Raw genomic sequence first — 18,451 nt, 5'->3', positions numbered from 1 at the left:
TGGAAATTCTTGTTCGATGCAAAAAGAAAAAAAAGCTCTTACACTGAATGGCCATGATCAATTTCACAGTATTATTCCAACCTCAGAACACAGGAAAATCACATGACTGCACTGGGCCTTTGAGTTAAGGAAAGAATATTTAAAGCCCAGAAATCTCAGCCTAGCATTATCAATGAATTATACATTCCAACTACCTAATTAAGATTATATTCTTAGTATACATGAATGTGAAAACCACAATATTCTGTAATATAAGTTCTTATTAGATACGTGTGCAAGTATGGGTCAATGCTTTAGAATTTCAATACTGGAAATGTTTATAAAATACCTGGATAGAACATGTATGGGAGGTTTTACTGGAGTTGTAACAACTCAACATGAACAGTTGGCCTGAGAAGAAGACTCAAGGAGGACTAAGGGAGTGTGCTTTACTGTATATCAGGTATTTGCGTGTGCGTGAAGTTAAATGTTTAACCCATCTCTGTGGGAAGTGATGTGCGTTCTTGAGCATGTTCTCGCCAGACAACACCTCCCTTATCAATAACTGGCATAACAATTTTACACAATGTATATAAGTCAAACCTGTCAAATACAGTGCATTTGGAAAGCATTCAGACCTCGTGACTTTCCACATTTTGTTACGTTAGCCTTATTCTAAAATAGATTATATTGTTCCCCCCCCATATCAATCTACATACAAAAACAGATTTTTAGAAATGTTTGCAAATGTATAAAAATAAACAATTTACATAAGTATTCAGACCCTTTACTCAGTACTTTGTTGAAGCACCTTTGGCAGCGATTACAGCCTAGAGTCTTCTTGGGTATGACGCTACAAGCTTGGCACAATTGTATTTGGGCAGTTTCTCCCATTCTTTTATGCAGATCCTCTTAAGCTCTGTCAGGTTGGATGGGGAGCATCGCTGCACAGCTATTTTCAGGTCTCTCCAGAGATGTTAGATTGGGTTTAAGTCCAGGGTCTGGCTGGGCCACTCAAGGACATTCAGAAACTTGTCCCGAAGCCACTCCTGCATTGTCTTGGCTGTGTGCTTAGGGTCGTTGTCCTGTTGAAACATGAACAATCGCCTCAGTCTGAGGTCCTGAGCGCTCTGGAGGTTTTCATCAAGGATCTATGTACTTTGCTGTTCATCTATCCCTCGATCCGGACTAGTTTCCCAATCCCTGCCACTGAAAAACATCCCCACATCATATGATGCTGCAATGACCATCCTACACCGTAGGGATGGTGCCAGGTTTCTGTTGGAGGAAATTATAGTTGAAATGATTAATTATGCATACATTAGATTAGAACCAGTTATTTTAATACTATTATGTTATGGTATGAAATGTATGGGTTCTTGGTTAAGCTGTTACTGAAAATGTAAGTAAAACAAATTAATTATCTGTACCTTGTGGGAAAGGGAAAAGGGAGGCATATATCTTTTCTGACAGATAAGAATGGTCTTTGATGTTCCATTAGTGGAGGAGAAGATGTCTTTTAGACAGATTGGAATGTTTGTTTTATGAGGGGAGTAGAAGATCTCCAGAACTGAAGACACTGCACTATGTGTGGATCGGAGAGGGTGTGAGAAACTGATGATGTCATTTTATGTTGTCTCTTTAAAATGTAAGGTTCTTTGTAATTTGCTTCAGTACTCTCTTGAATTAAACGCTGTTACCTGACTTTTAAGACCGGGACTCTGTCCATTTCTTATAAAAATATTGGGTCTGACAATCCCTTTAGAATGCATTGACAAGAGTAATAATTCTGATTGGGAAATAATACAGAGGAATTTAGAATTCCACTAACAGTGGAAGGCCAAATATTTCAATCTTGGTTTCATCAGAGAATCTGTTTTCTAATGGTCTGAGAGTCTTTAGGTACCTTTTGGCAAACTCCAAGTGGGCTGTTGTGCCTTTCACTGAAGAGTGGCTTCCGTCTGGTCATTCTACCATAAAGGCCTGATTGGTGGAGTGCTGCAGAGATAGGACAACCATCTCTACAGAGGAACTCTGGAGCTTTGTCAGGGTGACCATCGGGTTCTTGGACACCCCCCTGACCAAGGCCGTTCTCCCCCTGCTTGCTCAGTTTGGCCAGGCGGCCAGCTCTAGGAAAAGTCTTGGTGGTTCCAAACGTCTTCCATTTAAGAATGATGGGGACCTTCAATGCTGCAGAAATGTTTTTTTTTGTACCTACCCTTCCTCAGATCTGTCTCAACACAATCCTGTCTCGGAGCTCGAAGGACAATTCCTTCGACCTCATGGCTTGGTTTTTGCTCTGACATGCACTGTGAGACCTTATAAAGACAGGTGTGTGCCTTTCAAAGTCATGTCCAATCAATTGAATTTACCACAGGTAATCATGTTGTAGAAACATCTTAAGAATGATCGATGGAACCTGAGCTCAATTTAGGGTCTCATAGCAAAGGGTCTGAGTACTTATATAAACAAGGTATTTATGTTTTTTTTTTTATATATACATTTGCAAAAATTTCAAAAAATCTGTTTGCTTTGTCATTATGGGGTTTTGTGTGTAGATTGATGAGGATACTTTAGAATAAGGCTGTAACATAACAAAATGTGGAAAAGTCTGAATACTTTCCAAATGCACTGCATCTCGATTCAACAACGTCTTCGCAAACAACTTGCTAAAAAAGGGTGTTGGTATATGGTCAATATCCCAAGGCTAAGGGCTGTTCTTATGCAAAGTGGAGTGCCTGGCTATAGCCCTTAGCCATGGTATATTGGCCATATACCACAAACCCCCAAGGTGTCTTATTCCTATTATAAATTGGTTACCAACGTAATTAGAGCAGTAAAAAGATATACGGTCCGATATACCACGGCTGCCAGCCAATCAGCATTCAGGGTTCGAACCACCCAGTTTATAAAAGGCCTTAAAGAATATAGAATAGGCCTTGTTTTAACCTTAAAGAATCTGAGCATGGCAAATAAAAGCAAAAACATTTATTTAGCAAAAAAGATTTGAAAACAGCTAAAAGAATAAAAACAAATCAATTAAGTCTTTGAACTTGTGCAGACTTGAATACAGGAGATTCCACAAGTGTCTTCTTCAGCATGAGCTCTTCTTTCTACTCCGAACATCATTTTGAACGATCACAATAAAAAAGTGTTTTTAATTCCAAGCAAATCCTTCTCTACTCTGTGCAATCTTCCTTTGAGGAAGTCTTTATCCATTTGCTTCAGTTTTTTGTGTTCAGTAGTAAAACAGGAGACACTCCAGTGGGCTATACCAGTGATCCAGCCTGGCTCTGAGCGGGCACCATGACGGGCACAGCCCCCATACGGGCCAGGGTGGTGGAGCTGATGGGCGAGGTGAGAGGGCGTGGTACCTGGGGCTGGGCCCCCTCAGTCTTGTCGGGGTCTGTGACCATGTGGCCAGGTGGGGAATGAGGTGGGGCACCGTTAGAACTGGAGGATCTGCTGTGTCCATAGTGAGGCATGCTACTGATGCTGGGGGGTCGGCTGTGGTTGGAACTGGGGGGTTGGCTGTGCCTGTGTGGAGAGCTGCCACTGATATGGTTCAAGCTTGGTGGTCTGCTGTGCCCATGTGGAGAGAGGGCGCCGATATTGTTAGAACTTGGGGGTCGACTGTGCCCCTGGGGGGAGGGGGCACCAATGTTGTTAGAACTATGGGGTCTGCTGTACCCATGTGGAGAGGTGACACCAACATGGTTAAAACTGGGTGGTTGACTGAACCCATGGGGAGGAGTGTCAACAATGATACTAGTGCTGAGGAGCCGGGTGTGGCCAGGGGGTGGAGTCCCACTGATGTGGTTAGAACTGGGGGGTCGACTGTGACCTTGTGGATAGGTGGCATCAATGTTGTTAGCAACACAGAGGGGTCTGGTGTGCCTGGGTGGAAGTGTGCCACTGATGTACCCTGGGAGGCCCTGCAGGGGGTTGAGCTCTCCAGGCCGAAGGCGGTAAGCGTTGAGCACAGAGCCTGTGTCAGAGGCCGGTGCAGTGGGGTAGGGGAAGTTTTTGAGCTGCTGGGGGTCTCCCGGATGGGGGCTTGTGGCTATGGATGACAGCGTGCCATTTTTGGAGATGATGTCTGAGCCTGTGCCACTCTTTGCCCAGGAAACACGCTTGGGTGCCTGGGCATCCTCCCTGTGATGGATAGACAGACAGACAGCTAATGAGAAAACACCAACCAAGATCATATCACATGCTACACACATCCTCCAACCATCAACCTGCAGAAATTGAATTAGAACACCTGCATTGTCCATGGTAAAGTCCTAGTAGTTGTACATCCCGTGGTGTTTAACAACTGCACCTGATTTTCTGATAACACACACAAACACAGAAAAAATCTCACTTGATATCATTGGCTATCTCCTCCTCTTCGTGGTCTCTCCTCCTCAGCATGAAGATGAGGAAGAGTATGATGGCTACCAGTCCCACGATGGACCCCAGAGTAGCAGCAGCAATCGCTCCAGAATTAGAGGCTGTGGAAGAGGACACACAGAGAGGCTTCAAACAGGAAACATTAGCAGTCTGTATGTACTAATATGAGAATGTGTGTGTTACTTTCCTACACGTACAGGTGAAGACCTCCAGGTTGATAGAGCAAGTGTCAGAACCGGCAGTGTTGCTAGCTCGGCACACATATTTCCCTGACATGCTCTTAGTGAGGTTACTCAACCTGAGGGTGCCTTGCCTCTCATCTGAAAGAGAAAGACAGTGTTACACACTCTTGCCTCTACAGTACATGAATATGTTGATGATGTACAGTGCACAGAACGTTATACACCTTTCAAACACACTCTCAATCTACAGTAATGTAGACAGTTACACTAGGTAACACAAGGGTAGCTACAGTATGTATACAAACATAATTAGACCACACACTCTACCAAGTACAATACTCTCTTGGTTCCGAAGCTATAAGTATTGAGGGGTATCCTGGTCCGAGGGAGTCACATCCCACTGGGCACAGACGTCAATTCAATGTCTATTCCACATTGGATCAACATAATTTCACTGAAATGACATGGAAACAATGTTGAGTCAACCAGTATGTGCCCAGTGGGATGGGCTGTTCTTTATACCAGTACATATCCTCTTTGATGATATCTCTCTTTTCTGTCCAGGGGATAAATAATGTGGTTATATGGAGAGACCTCACTGGCAAATGGTTAAACACCAAAGAATCTCCACAATGATGAATCAGAACCTGTGGCTTTTCACAACTGGACTCAGTTAACATAATCCTAGTTGCTGTGGTCCACTTGTCATAGCTGGCATGGGGACGCTCTATTGTAAATATGTAACACTGGGGATACTAGAGAATAATAAACATATGTGGGGCAGGTCTTATCAAGCAAATCCTCTCAAATGCCGATTGGAAACGTCACAAGAGAATATTTATCAGATGTGTTTCCAAATCAAATCTAAATTGTATTTGCCACATGCGTCATAAAAAAACAGGTGAAGACTAACAGTGAAATGCTTTACTTATGGGCCCTTTCCAACAACGCAGAGAAAAACAGGTGAAGACTAACAGTGAAATGCTTTACTTACGGGCCCTTTCCAACAACGCAGAGAAAAACAGATGAAGACTAACAGTGAAATGCTTTACTTATGGGCCCTTTCCAACAACGCAGAGAAAAACAGGTGAAGACTAACAGTGAAATGCTTTACTTATGGGCCCTTTCCAACAACGCAGAGAAAAACAGGTGAAGACTAACAGTGAAATGCTTTACTTATGGGCCCTTTCCAACAACGCAGAGAAAAACAGGTGAAGACTAACAGTGAAATGCTTTACTTACGGGCCCTTTCCAACAACGCAGAGAAAAACAGATGAAGACTAACAGTGAAATGCTTTACTTATGGGCCCTTTCCAACAACGCAGAGAAAAACAGGTGAAGACTAACAGTGAAATGCTTTACTTATGGGCCCTTTCCAACAACGCAGAGAAAAACAGGTGAAGACTAACAGTGAAATGCTTTACTTATGGGCCCTTTCCAACAACGCAGAGAAAAACAGGTGAAGACTAACAGTGAAATGCTTTACTTACGGGCCCTTTCCAACAACGCAGAGAAAAACAGGTGAAGACTAACAGTGAAATGCTTTACTTACGGGCCCTTTCCAACAACGCAGAGAAAAACAGGTGAAGACTAACAGTGAAATGCTTTACTTATGGGCCCTTTCCAACAACGCAGAGAAAACAGGTGAAGACTAACAGTGAAATGCTTTACTTACGGGCCCTTTCCAACAACGCAGAGAAAACAGGTGAAGACTAACAGTGAAATGCTTTACTTATGGGCCCTTTCCAACAACGCAGAGAAAAACAGGTGAAGACTAACAGTGAAATACTTTACTTACGGGCCCTTTCCAACAACGCAGAGAAAAACAGGTGAAGACTAACAGTGAAATGCTTTACTTACGGGCCCTTTCCAACAACGCAGAGAAAAACAGGTGAAGACTAACAGTGAAATGCTTTACTTACGGGCCCTTTCCAACAACGCAGAGAAAAACAGGTGAAGACTAACAGTGAAATGCTTTACTTACGGGCCCTTTCCAACAACGCAGAGAAAAACAGGTGAAGACTAACAGTGAAATGCTTTACTTACGGGCCCTTTCCAACAACGCAGAGAAAAACAGGTGAAGACTAACAGTGAAATGCTTTACTTATGGGCCCTTTCCAACAACGCAGAGAAAAACAGGTGAAGACTAACAGTGAAATGCTTTACTTACGGGCCCTTTCCAACAACGCAGAGAAAAACAGGTGAAGACTAACAGTGAAATGCTTTACTTATGGGCCCTTTCCAACAACGCAGAGGAAAACAGGTGAAGACTAACAGTGAAATGCTTTACTTACGGGCCCTTTCCAACAACGCAGAGGAAAACAGGTGAAGACTAACAGTGAAATGCTTTACTTACGGGCCCTTTCCAACAACGCAGAGAAAAACAGGTGAAGACTAACAGTGAAATGCTTTACTTACGGGCCCTTTCCAACAACGCAGAGAAAAACAGGTGAAGACTAACAGTGAAATGCTTTACTTATGGGCCCTTTCCAACAACGCAGAGAAAAACAGGTGAAGACTAACAGTGAAATGCTTACTTACGGGCCCTTTACTTACGGGCCCTTTCCAACAACGCAGAGAAAAACAGGTGAAGACTAACAGTGAAATGCTTTACTTATGGGCCCTTTCCAACAACGCAGAGAAAAACAGGTGAAGACTAACAGTGAAATGCTTACTTACGGGCCCTTTACTTACGGGCCCTTTCCAACAACGCAGAGAAAAACAGATGAAGACTAACAGTGAAATGCTTACTTACGAGCCCTTTCCAACAATGCAGAGAGAAAAATAGAAAAAATTATAGAAAGATAACACAAGGAATAAATACACAACGATAACTACAGCACATTGCAAAAGTATTCATCCCCATTGGCTTTTTTCCTATTTTGTTGCATTGCAACCTGTAATTTAAATGGATTTTTATTTCATGTAATGGACATCCACAAAATAGTCCAAATTGGTGAAGTGAAAAAAATTACTTCTTTCAAAATATTCAAAAACATTAAGCTACGGAAAAGTGGTGGGTGAATATATATTCACCCCCTTTGCTATGAAGCCCCAAAATAAGATCTGGTGCAACCAATACCTTCAGAAGACACATATTTATTTATATAAAGTCCACCTGTGTGCAATCTAAGTGTCACATGATCTCAGTATAGAGTGGGGAGAACAAGTATTTGATAACCTGCAAAATCGGCAGTGTTTCCTACTTACAAAGCATGTAGAGGTCTGTAATGTTTAATCATAGGTGCACTTCAACTGTGAGACGGAATCTAAAACAACAATCCAGAAAATCACATTGTATAATTTTTAAGTAATTATTTTTATTGCATGACATAAGTATTTGATCACCTACCAACAAGTAAGAATTCCGGCTCTCACAGACCTGTTAGTTTTTCTTTAAGAAGCCCTCCTGTTCTCCACTCATTACCTGTATTAACTGCACCTGTTTGAACTCGTTACCTGTATAAAAGACACCTGTCCACACACTCAATCAAGCAGACTACAACCTCTCCACAATGGCCAAGACCAGAGAGCTGTGTAAGGACATCAGTGATAAAATTGTAGACCTGCAGAAGGCTAGGATGAGCTACAGGACAATAGGCAAGCAGCTTGGTGAGAAGGCAACAACTGTTGGTGCAATTATTAGAAAATGGAAGAAGTTCAAGATGACGGTCAATCACCTTCGGACTGGGGCTCCATGCAAGATCTCACCTCGTGGGGCATCAATGATCATGAAGAAGGTGAGGGATCAGCCCAGAACTACATGGCAGGACCTGGTCAATGACCTGAAGAGAGCTGGGACCACAGTCTCAAAGAAAACCATTAGTAACACACTACTTCTTCATGGATTAAAATCCTGCAGCGCACGCAAGGTCCCCCTGCTCAAGCCAGCGCATGTCCAGCCCCGTCTGAAGTTTGCCAATGACCATCTGGATGATCCAGAAGAGGAATGGGAGCAGGTCATGGGGTCTGATGAGACAAAAATAGAGCTTTTTGGACTAAACACCACTCGCCGTGTTTGGAGGAAGAAGGATGAGTACAACCCCAAGAACACCATCCCAACCGTGAAGCATGGAGGTGGAAACATCATTCTTTGGGGATGCTTTTCTGCAAAGGGGACAGGACGACTGCACCATATTGAGGGGAGGATGGATGGGGCCATGTATTGCGAGATCTTGGCCAACAACCTCCTTCCCTCAGTAAGAGCACTGAAGATGGGTCGTGGCTGGGTCTTCCAGCATGACAACAACCCGAAACACACAGTCAGGGCAACTAAGGAGTGGCTCCGTAAGAAGCAACTCAAGGTCCTGGAGTGGCCTAGCCAGTCTCCAGACCTGAACCCAATAGAAAATCTATGAAGGGAGCTGAAAGTCCGTATTGCCCAGCGACAGTCCCGAAACCTGAAGGATCTGGAGAAGGTCTGTATGGAGGAGTGGGCCAAAATCCCCGCTGCAGTGTGTGCAAACCTGGTCAAGAACTACAGGAAACGTATGATCTCTGTAATTGCAAACAAAGGTTTCTGTACCAAATATTAAGTTCTGCTTTTCTGATGTATCAAATACTTATATCATGCAATAAAATGCTAATTAATTTCTCAAATCATACAAATGTGATTTTTGTTTTAGATTCCATCTCTCGCAGTTGAAGTGTACCCATGATACAAATGACAGACCTCTACACACTTTGTAAGTAGGAAAACCTGCAAAAATCGGCAGCATATCATATAATTGTTCTCCCCACTGTATATGCACCGGTTCTGAAAGGACCCACAGTCTGCAACACCACTAAGCAAGGGCCACCACCAAGCAAGCGGCACCATGAAGACTAAGGAGCTCTCCAAACAGTTCAGGGACAAAGTTGTAGAGAAGTACAGATCAGGGTTGGGTTATAAAAAATATCCAAAACATTGAACATCCCACGGAGCACCATTAATTCCATTATTAAAAAATGGAAAGAATATGGCACCACAACAAGCCTGCCAAGAGAGGGCCGCCCACCAAAACTCACGGACCAGGCAAGGAGGGAATTAAATCAGAAAGGCAACAAGGATAACCCTGAAGGAGCTGCAAAGCTCCACAGCGGAGATTGGAGTATCTGTCCATAGGACCACTTTAAGCCATACACTCTACAGAGATGGGCTTTACGGAAGAGTGGCCAGAAAAAAAGCCATTGCTTAAAGAAAAAAATAAGCCAACACGTTTGGTGTTCGCCAAAAGGTATGTGGGAGACTCCCCAAACATACAGTGCCTTGCGAAAGTATTCGGCCCCCTTGAACTTTGCGACCTTTTGCCACATTTCAGGCTTCAAACATAAAGATATAAAACTGTATTTTTTTGTGAAGAATCAACAACAAGTGGGACACAATCATGAAGTGGAACAACATTCATTGGATATATCAAACTTTTTTAACAAATCAAAAACTGAAAAATTGGGCGTGCAAAATTATTCAGCCACTTTACTTTCAGTGCAGCAAACTCTCTCCAGAAGTTCAGTGAGGATCTCTGAATGATCCAATGTTGACCTAAATGACTAATGATGATAAATACAATCCACCTGTGTGTAATCAAGTCTCCGTATAAATGCACCTGCACTGTGATAGTCTCAGAGGTCCGTTAAAAGCGCAGAGAGCATCATGAAGAACAAGGAACACACCAGGCAGGTCCGAGATACTGTTGTGAAGAAGTTTAAAGCCGGATTTGGATGCAAAAAGATTTCCCAAGTTTTAAACATTCCAAGGAGCACTGTGCAAGCGATAATATTGAAATGGAAGGAGTATCAGACCACTGCAAATCTACCAAGACCTGGCCGTCCCTCTGAACTTTCAGCTCATACAAGGAGAAGACTGATCAGAGATGCAGCCAAGAGGCCCATGATCACTCTGGATGAACTGCAGAGATCTACAGCTGAGGTGGGAGACTCTGTCCATAGGACAAAAATCAGTCGTATATTGCACAAATCTGGCCTTTATGGAAGAGTGGCAAGAAGAAAGCCATTTCTTAAAGATATCCATAAAAACTGTTGTTTGAAGTTTGCCACAAGCCACCTGGGAGACACACCAAACATGTGGAAGAAGGTGCTCTGGTCAGATGAAACTAAATTTGAACTTTTTGGCAACAATGCAAAACGTTATGTTTGGCGTAAAAGCAACACAGCTCATCACCCTGAACACAACATCCCCACTGTCAAACATGGTGGTGGCAGCATCATGGTTTGGGCCTGCTTTTCTTCAGCAGGGACAGGGAAGATGGTTAAAATTGATGGGAAGATGGATGGAGCCAAATACAGGACCATTCTGGAAGAAAACCTGATGGATTCTGCAAAAGACCTGAGACTGGGACGGAGATTTGTCTTCCAACAAGACAATGATCCAAAACATAAAGCAAAATCTACAATGGAATGGTTCAAAAATAAACATATCCAGGTGTTAGAATGGCCAAGTCAAAGTCCAGACCTGAATCCAATCGAAAATCTGTGGAAAGAACTGAAAACTGCTGTTCACAAATGCTCTCCATCCAACCTCACTGAGCTCGAGCTGTTTTGCAAGGAGGAATGGGAAAAAATGTCAGTCTCTCGATGTGCAAAACTGATAGACATACACCCCAAGCGACATACCCCAAGCGACTTACAGCTGTAATCGCAGCAAAAGGTGGCGCTACAAAGTATTAACTTAAGGGTGCTGAATAATTTTGCACGCCCAATTTTTCAGTTTTTGATTTGTATTTTTTTTTTTTAAATATCCAATAAATGTCGTTCCACTTCATGATTGTGTCCCACTTGTTGATTCTTCACAAAAAAATACAGTTTTATATCTTTATGTTTGAAGCCTGAAATGTGGCAAAAGGTCGCAAAGTTCAAGGGGGCCGAATACTTTCGCAAGGCACTGTATGTTTGTACAGAATGTACAGAATGTACTCTGGTCAGATGAGACTAAAATTGAGCTTTTTGGCCATCAAGGAAAACGCTATGTCTGGTGCAAACCCAACACCTCTCATCACCCCGAGAACACATCCCAGTGAAGCATAGTGGTGGCAGCATCATGCTGTGGGGATGTTTTTCCATCAGCAGTGACTGGGAAACTGGTCAGAATTTAAGAAATTATGAATGGCTCTAAATATAGGGGAATCCTTGAGGAAAACCTGTTTCAGTCTTCTAGAGATTTGAGACTGGGACAGAGGTTCACCTTCCAGCAGGACAATGACCCTAAGCATACTGCTAAAGCAACAATTGAGTGCTATAAGGGGAAACATTTAAATGTATTGCAATGGCCTAGTCAAATCCTCAATCCAATTGAGAATCTGTGGTATGACTTAAAGACTGTTGTACACCAGCGGAACCCATTCAACTTGAAGGAGCTGGAGCAGTTTTGCCTTGAATGGGCAAAAATCCCAGTGGCTAGATGTGCCAAGCTTATAGAGACATACCCCAGTGTTCCACTGGATGTCATAAGGTGAACGCACCAATCTGTAAGTCGCTCTGGATAAGAGCGTCTGCTAAATGACTTAAATGTAAATGTAATTGCTGCAAAAGGTGGCTCTACAAAGTATTGACTTTTGGGGGGTGAATAGTTATGCACGCTCAAGTTGTCAGTTTTCTAGTCTTATTTCTTCTTTGTTTTTTTACAATAAAAAATATTTTGCATCTTCAAAGTGGTAGGCATGTTGTGCAAATCAAATGATACTAACCCCCCCCCAAAAAAATCAATTTTAATTCCAGGTTATAAGGCAACAAAATTGGAAAAATGCCAATGGGGGTGAATACTTTCGCAAGCCACTGTGCAGGGGTATGAGGTAATTGAGGCAGATATGTACATATAGGTAGGGTTAAAGTTACTAGGCAACATGATCGATAATAAGCAGTAGCAGCAGAATATGTGATGAGTCAAAATAGTTAGTGTAAAGGGGGGGTCATTGCTATTTGGTTAACTATTTAGTAGTCTTATGGCTTGGGGGTTGAAGCTGTTCAGTGTCCTGTTGGTTCCAGACTTGGTGCATCAGTACCGCTTGCTGTGCAGTAGCAGAGAGAACAGTCTATGACTTGGACAGCTGGAGCCATATATAGCCACCCATATATACCAATATAAAGAATCAAGAGGGAAAACAAATGGATATATCTTCATCATATGTCCTGATGCATATCATAAATGGTTTATCAAAGCAACCCAGTAAGTCAACCAGCGCCACTCAAGTAGAGAAGCTAAAGTTCACAATAGGATATCAGTACCTTTACTAATGACCAGACTAGAAAATCCTATAAATAAACTATTGCATACAATGTCCTCTGTCCTAAATTGTCATTGTGACAAACAGCTGTTTGTCCCTGTCCCAAAGTCTAGGAGTGAACTGCTGGCTGGGAGTCTTGTTTGATAAACTCAGCCTGCACCATCTGCTGTTCTCTCTGAGAGGGTGGGGGAAAATCATTACACACGCAAAGCACACAGACTACACAACGGTGCTACTACTAACTTCAAACTGCCTTCATTTGGCTGGACCCCAGGAAGAGTAGCTGCTGCCAACCCTTACCCATTTATCCATAATAAACTATACAAATACCTACTTTCATTTCAGAATAAACAAAGCCTCTTGGGGAGATATCATTTGCGTCAATGAGGATTCAATACAACTATACTAAGTACATGGCCTGACAGTGATTTGTGTGCTTTGAAGGAGTTCCGGGTTGGAGCGAGCGGTCGCATCTGCACTCGGTCCGCAGGTAGTATTACAGGTAGTATTACATTTCATTACATCTCATTATAGTACAACGGTTTGATTTGTCTAATCTTAGCAATTTCTTCTTAGCTAGCTACATAGCCGTCTTTGTATCATAGATAATTGCGTAATTATCGTATTTCGTCGTCCTAACGCAGTCTACACTGCCCCGCAGCTAGCCAACGTCCACCGTTAGCTAGTCCACCGTCTACCGATTAGCAGGACAACTATTACACTCAACTGAACGACTTGATTAGTGTAGTGTTAGCTAGCGACATAGTTGTCTTTGCTGTCTTCGTATCCAAGATAATTGTGTAGTTTAGAGTGTGTAGTTTTAGAGTGATTATCTTAATTTACCGAGGTTAGCTAGCCAGCTATTTGTCGTCCTTAACGTAGGAGACACTGCAACCGAATTGAACTTCCTCACTCAACAACCCGGTCGCATTTCGCTTCACAGGTAGTATCACATTTTTCATTTCATTTCATTACAGTACAACGGCTTGATTTGTTTGATCGTAGCTAGCTACATAGCTAGCTACATAGCCGTCTTTGTATCAAAGATAATTGTGTAGTCTTGAGCGATTTCCTAGGTTAGCTAGCCAGCTATTGTCGTTCTTTTAACGCAACGTAACGTAATCAACACTGCTAGCTAGCCAGCTAGCCCCGAATAGCAGCACAGTAGAAACTATTACACTCAACGGAACGACTTGATTAGTGTAGTGTCAACAACGCAGACACTGCCAGCTAGCCTACATAGTCAACAACGCAGCCTCTGCCAGCTAGCCTACTTCAGCAGTACTGTATAATTTTAATCATTTTAGTCAATAAGATTCTTGCTACGTAAGCTTAACTTTCCGAACACTCGAGACGTGTAGTCCACTTGTCATTCCAATCTCCTTTGCATTAGCGTAGCCTCTTGTGTAGCCTGTCAACTATGTGTCTGTCTATCCCTGTTCTCTCCTCTCTGCACAGACCATACAAACGCTCCACACCGCGTGGCCGCGGCCACCCTAATCTGGTGGTCCCAGCGCGCACGACCCACGTGGAGTTCCAGGTCTCCGGTAGCCTCTGGAACTGCCGATCTGCGGCCAACAAGGCAGAGTTCATCTCAGCCTCCCTCCAGTCCCTCGACTTCTTGGCACTGACGGAAACATGGATCACCACAGACAACACTGCTACTCCTACTGCTCTCTCTTCGTCTGCCCACGTGTTCTCGCACACCCCGAGAGCTTCTGGTCAGCGGGGTGGTGGCACCGGGATCCTCATCTCTCCCAAGTGGTCATTCTCTCTTTCTCCCTTACCCATCTGTCTATCGCCTCCTTTGAATTCCATGCTGTCACAGTTACCAGCCCTTTCAAGCTTAACATCTTTATCATTTATCGCCCTCCAGGTTCCTCGGAGAGTTCATCAATGAGCTTGATGCCTTGATAAGCTCCTTTCCTGAGGACGGCTCACCTCTCACAGTTCTGGGCGACTTTAACCTCCCCACGTCTACCTTTGACTCATTCCTCTCTGCCTCCTTCTTTCCACTCCTCTCCTCTTTTGACCTCACCCTCTCACCTTCCCCCTACTCACAAGGCAGGAAATACGCTCGACCTCATCTTTACTAGATGCTGTTCTTCCACTAACCTCGTTGCAACTCCCCTCCAAGTCTCCGACCACTACCTTGTATCCTTTTCCCTCTCGCTCTCATCCAACACTTCCCACACTGCCCCTACTCGGATGGTATCGCGCCGTCCCAACCTTCGCTCTCTCTCCCCCGCTACTCTCTCCTCTTCCATCCTATCATCTCTTCCCTCTGCTCAAACCTTCTCCAACCTATCTCCTGATTCTGCCTCCTCAACCCTCCTCTCCTCCCTTTCTGCATCCTTTGACTCTCTATGTCCCCTATCCTCCAGGCCGGCTCGGTCCTCCCCTCCCGCTCCGTGGCTCGACGACTCATTGCGAGCTCACAGAACAGGGCTCCGGGCAGCCGAGCGGAAATGGAGGAAAACTCGCCTCCCTGCGGACCTGACATCCTTTCACTCCCTCCTCTCTACATTTTCCTCTTCTCTCTCTGCTGCTAAAGCCACTTTCTACCACTCTAAATTCCAAGCATCTGCCTCTAACCCTAGGAAGCTCTTTGCAACCTTCTCCTCCCTCCTGAATCCTCCTCCCCTCCCCCCTCCCTCTCTGCAGATGACTTCGTCAACCATTTTGAAAAGAAGGTCGACGACATCCGATCCTCGTTTGCTAAGTCAAACGACACCGCTGGTTCTGCTCACACTGCCCTACCCTGTGCTCTGACCTCTTTCTCCCCTCTCTCTCCAGATGAAATCTTGCGTCTTGTGACGGCCGGCCGCCCAACAACCTGCCCGCTTGAACCTATCCCCTCCTCTCTTCTCCAGACCATTTCCGGAGACCTTCTCCCTTACCTCACCTCGCTCATCAACTCATCCCTGACCGCTGGCTACGTCCCTTCCGTCTTCAAGAGAGCGAGAGTTGCACCCCTTCTGAAAAAACCTACACTCGATCCCTCCGATGTCAACAACTACAGACCAGTATCCCTTCTTTTCTCTCCAAAACTCTTGAACGTGCCGTCCTTGGCCAGCTCTCCCACTATCTCTCTCAGAATGACCTTCTTGATCCAAATCAGTCAGGTTTCAAGACTAGTCATTCAACTGAGACTGCTCTTCTCTGTATCACGGAGGCGCTCCGCACTGCTAAAGCTAACTCTCTCTCCTCTGCTCTCATCCTTCTAGACCTATCGGCTGCCTTCGATACTGTGAACCATCAGATCCTCCTCTCCACCCTCTCCGAGTTGGGCATCTCCGGCGCGGCCCACGCTTGGATTGCGTCCTACCTGACAGGTCGCTCCTACCAGGTGACGTGGCGAGAACCCGTCTCCACACCACGTGCTCTCACCACTGGTGTCCCCCAGGGCTCTGTTCTAGGCCCTCTCCAATTCTCGCTATACACCAAGTCACTTGGCTCTGTCATAACCTCACATGGTCTCTCCTATCATTGCTATGCAGACGACACACAATCAATCTTCTCCTTTCCCCCTTCTGATGACCAGGTGGCGAATCGCATCTCTGCATGTCTGGCAGACATATCAGTGTGGATGACGGATCACCACCTCAAGCTGAACCTCGGCAAGACGGAGCTGCTCTTCCTCCCGGGGAAGGACTGCCCGTTCCATGATCTCGCCATCACGGTTGACAACTCCATTGTGTCCTCCTCCCAGAGCGCTAAGAACCTTGGCGTGATCCTGGACAACACCCTGTCGTTCTCAACTAACATCAAGGCGGTGGCCCGTTCCTGTAGGTTCATGCTCTACAACATCCGCAGAGTACGACCCTGCCTCACACAGGAAGCGGCGCAGGTCCTAATCCAGGCACTTGTCATCTCCCGTCTGGATTACTGCAACTCGCTGTTGGCTGGGCTCCCTGCCTGTGCCATTAAATCCCTACAACTCATCCAGAACGCCGCAGCCCGTCTGGTGTTCAACCTTCCCAAGTTCTCTCACGTCACCCCGCTCCTCCGCTCTCTCCACTGGCTTCCAGTTGAAGCTCGCATCCGCTACAAGACCATGGTGCTTGCCTACGGAGCTGTGAGGGGAACGGCACCTCAGTACCTCCAGGCTCTGATCAGGCCCTACACCCAAACAAGGGCACTGCGTTCATCCACCTCTGGCCTGCTCGCCTCCCTACCACTGAGGAAGTACAGTTCCCGCTCAGCCCAGTCAAAACTGTTCGCTGCTCTGGCCCCCCAATGGTGGAACAAACTCCCTCACGACGCCAGGACAGCGGAGTCAATCACCACCTTCCGGAGACACCTGAAACCCCACCTCTTTTAAGGAATACCTAGGATAGGATAAAGTAATCCCCCCTTAAAAGATTTAGATGCACTACTGTTCCACTGGATGTCATAAGGTGAATGCACCAATTTGTAAGTCGCTCTGGATAAGAGCGTCTGCTAAATGACTTAAATGTAAATGTAAAAATGCCAGACGGACGTAGGTGTGTTCAATAGGCACCTGCCATTAGTAACTCTGACAAGAGGAACCAGACAGAATTGCTACAGATTAACGACAGATCAGCTCATTCTTAAACTTGGCAGATTCTCAAAATTGCACTGCAATCAAGATCCAAAGACATAGAGATTGGTGATATCAGATCACTTACAAGTCTATACCAAGAATGTATTGTACTGATAAAAATACACTGAAATCAAACTAGGAAATAATTACAGTAAAACTACAGTAGCAAGTGACTATCACCAACATTTCTACAGCCAAGATCTAAGAACACAAACAAACTGACAGTATTTATGCCAACTGTTAATTGTGCACCTTCTCATGTTTCATACATATTCAGAATGTTAAGACACAATCTTAGTCTACGTACAAGACAAAAAGGAAACACTTATTCTGGATTCAATCCAAACTCAATGATCTCAGCAAACGCAGCAGAGTGCACCTTGCAATCATAGTTTGATTGAATCATTGAATGTATATCATTCGATGCAATGGACCAGCTGTGTCTGTCTAGTGGGGGGCAGTTTTGTTTTACATGGGGATGGGGGGGGGGGGGGTTTGGAGTGACACCAGCAAGATTATAGAGAGCAATAGTAATGGCATCTTTTCATAGGCACAAACTCAGTTAAGGCTCATTTGCCAAAGCCTATGGGGGGGGGGGGATGTTTTCTTTTTGAGGGTTTTAGGATAAACGCCGAAAATAAGGTTTGTGGTAAACACAGGCTTAGGATATCTTATACGGTTCGTTCTATGAGATAATCTTTGTCAGCTAACAGCACATTTGTGAATGTTGTAATCAAGACACAAACTTAAAGGCTTCATAATTTCTAAAAGTCATGTTAACTGGCTGATATTATCTCATAGATCAAAACATATAAACCTGAGTTAACCTCAGACCTTATTTTCACCAATTATCCCAAAACCCCATTCTTTCCCAATTCTTTTCCCCTATAGGAATGGCAGAACAAACCAGAGGTAACTCACTTCCGTTTTTAGGACTACAAGCTGGCGAGCTCTAATATTATATAGGCTGTGGGGCTCTACAGGCTTCTGCATCCTGGAGTGGGTTGGGGGTGTATTTGTGAAACCCTTACCCATGAACCCTAGAACAAGCAAGGGCGAGGGGCAGGCTCTCCATTCTGTGGTCATGCAGGAGAGAAGAGTAACAGAGA

The 18,451-nt window shown here is 44.5% G+C and overlaps 1 protein-coding gene across 4 annotated transcripts in view; it reads right to left on the bottom strand.

The window, feature by feature from the left end:
• Positions 1-57: 57 nt before the first annotated feature.
• LOC115136710 (endothelial cell-selective adhesion molecule-like) overlaps positions 58-18,451 on the bottom strand; it is an 83,779-nt gene continuing 65,385 nt past the window's right edge. For 3 of the 4 annotated variants that reach the window (XM_029672409.2, XM_029672410.2, XM_029672412.2), the window contains 4 exons: positions 18,374-18,418; positions 4,572-4,694; positions 4,346-4,475; positions 58-4,134 (listed from right to left, as the gene is read on the bottom strand). In XM_029672409.2, coding sequence (XP_029528269.2) covers positions 3,249-4,134; positions 4,346-4,475; positions 4,572-4,694; positions 18,374-18,418 — 1,184 coding nt within the window. In that variant the 3' untranslated portion in view covers positions 58-3,248. The remainder of the gene's footprint in view (positions 4,135-4,345; positions 4,476-4,571; positions 4,695-18,373; positions 18,419-18,451) is intronic. The other variant, XM_029672411.2, reaches the window with a different exon arrangement.

Source organism: Oncorhynchus nerka, linkage group LG11 (assembly GCF_034236695.1).
Source record: "Oncorhynchus nerka isolate Pitt River linkage group LG11, Oner_Uvic_2.0, whole genome shotgun sequence".
Lineage (NCBI taxonomy): Eukaryota > Metazoa > Chordata > Actinopteri > Salmoniformes > Salmonidae > Oncorhynchus > Oncorhynchus nerka.
This window is presented reverse-complemented; position numbering and strand designations above follow the sequence as displayed.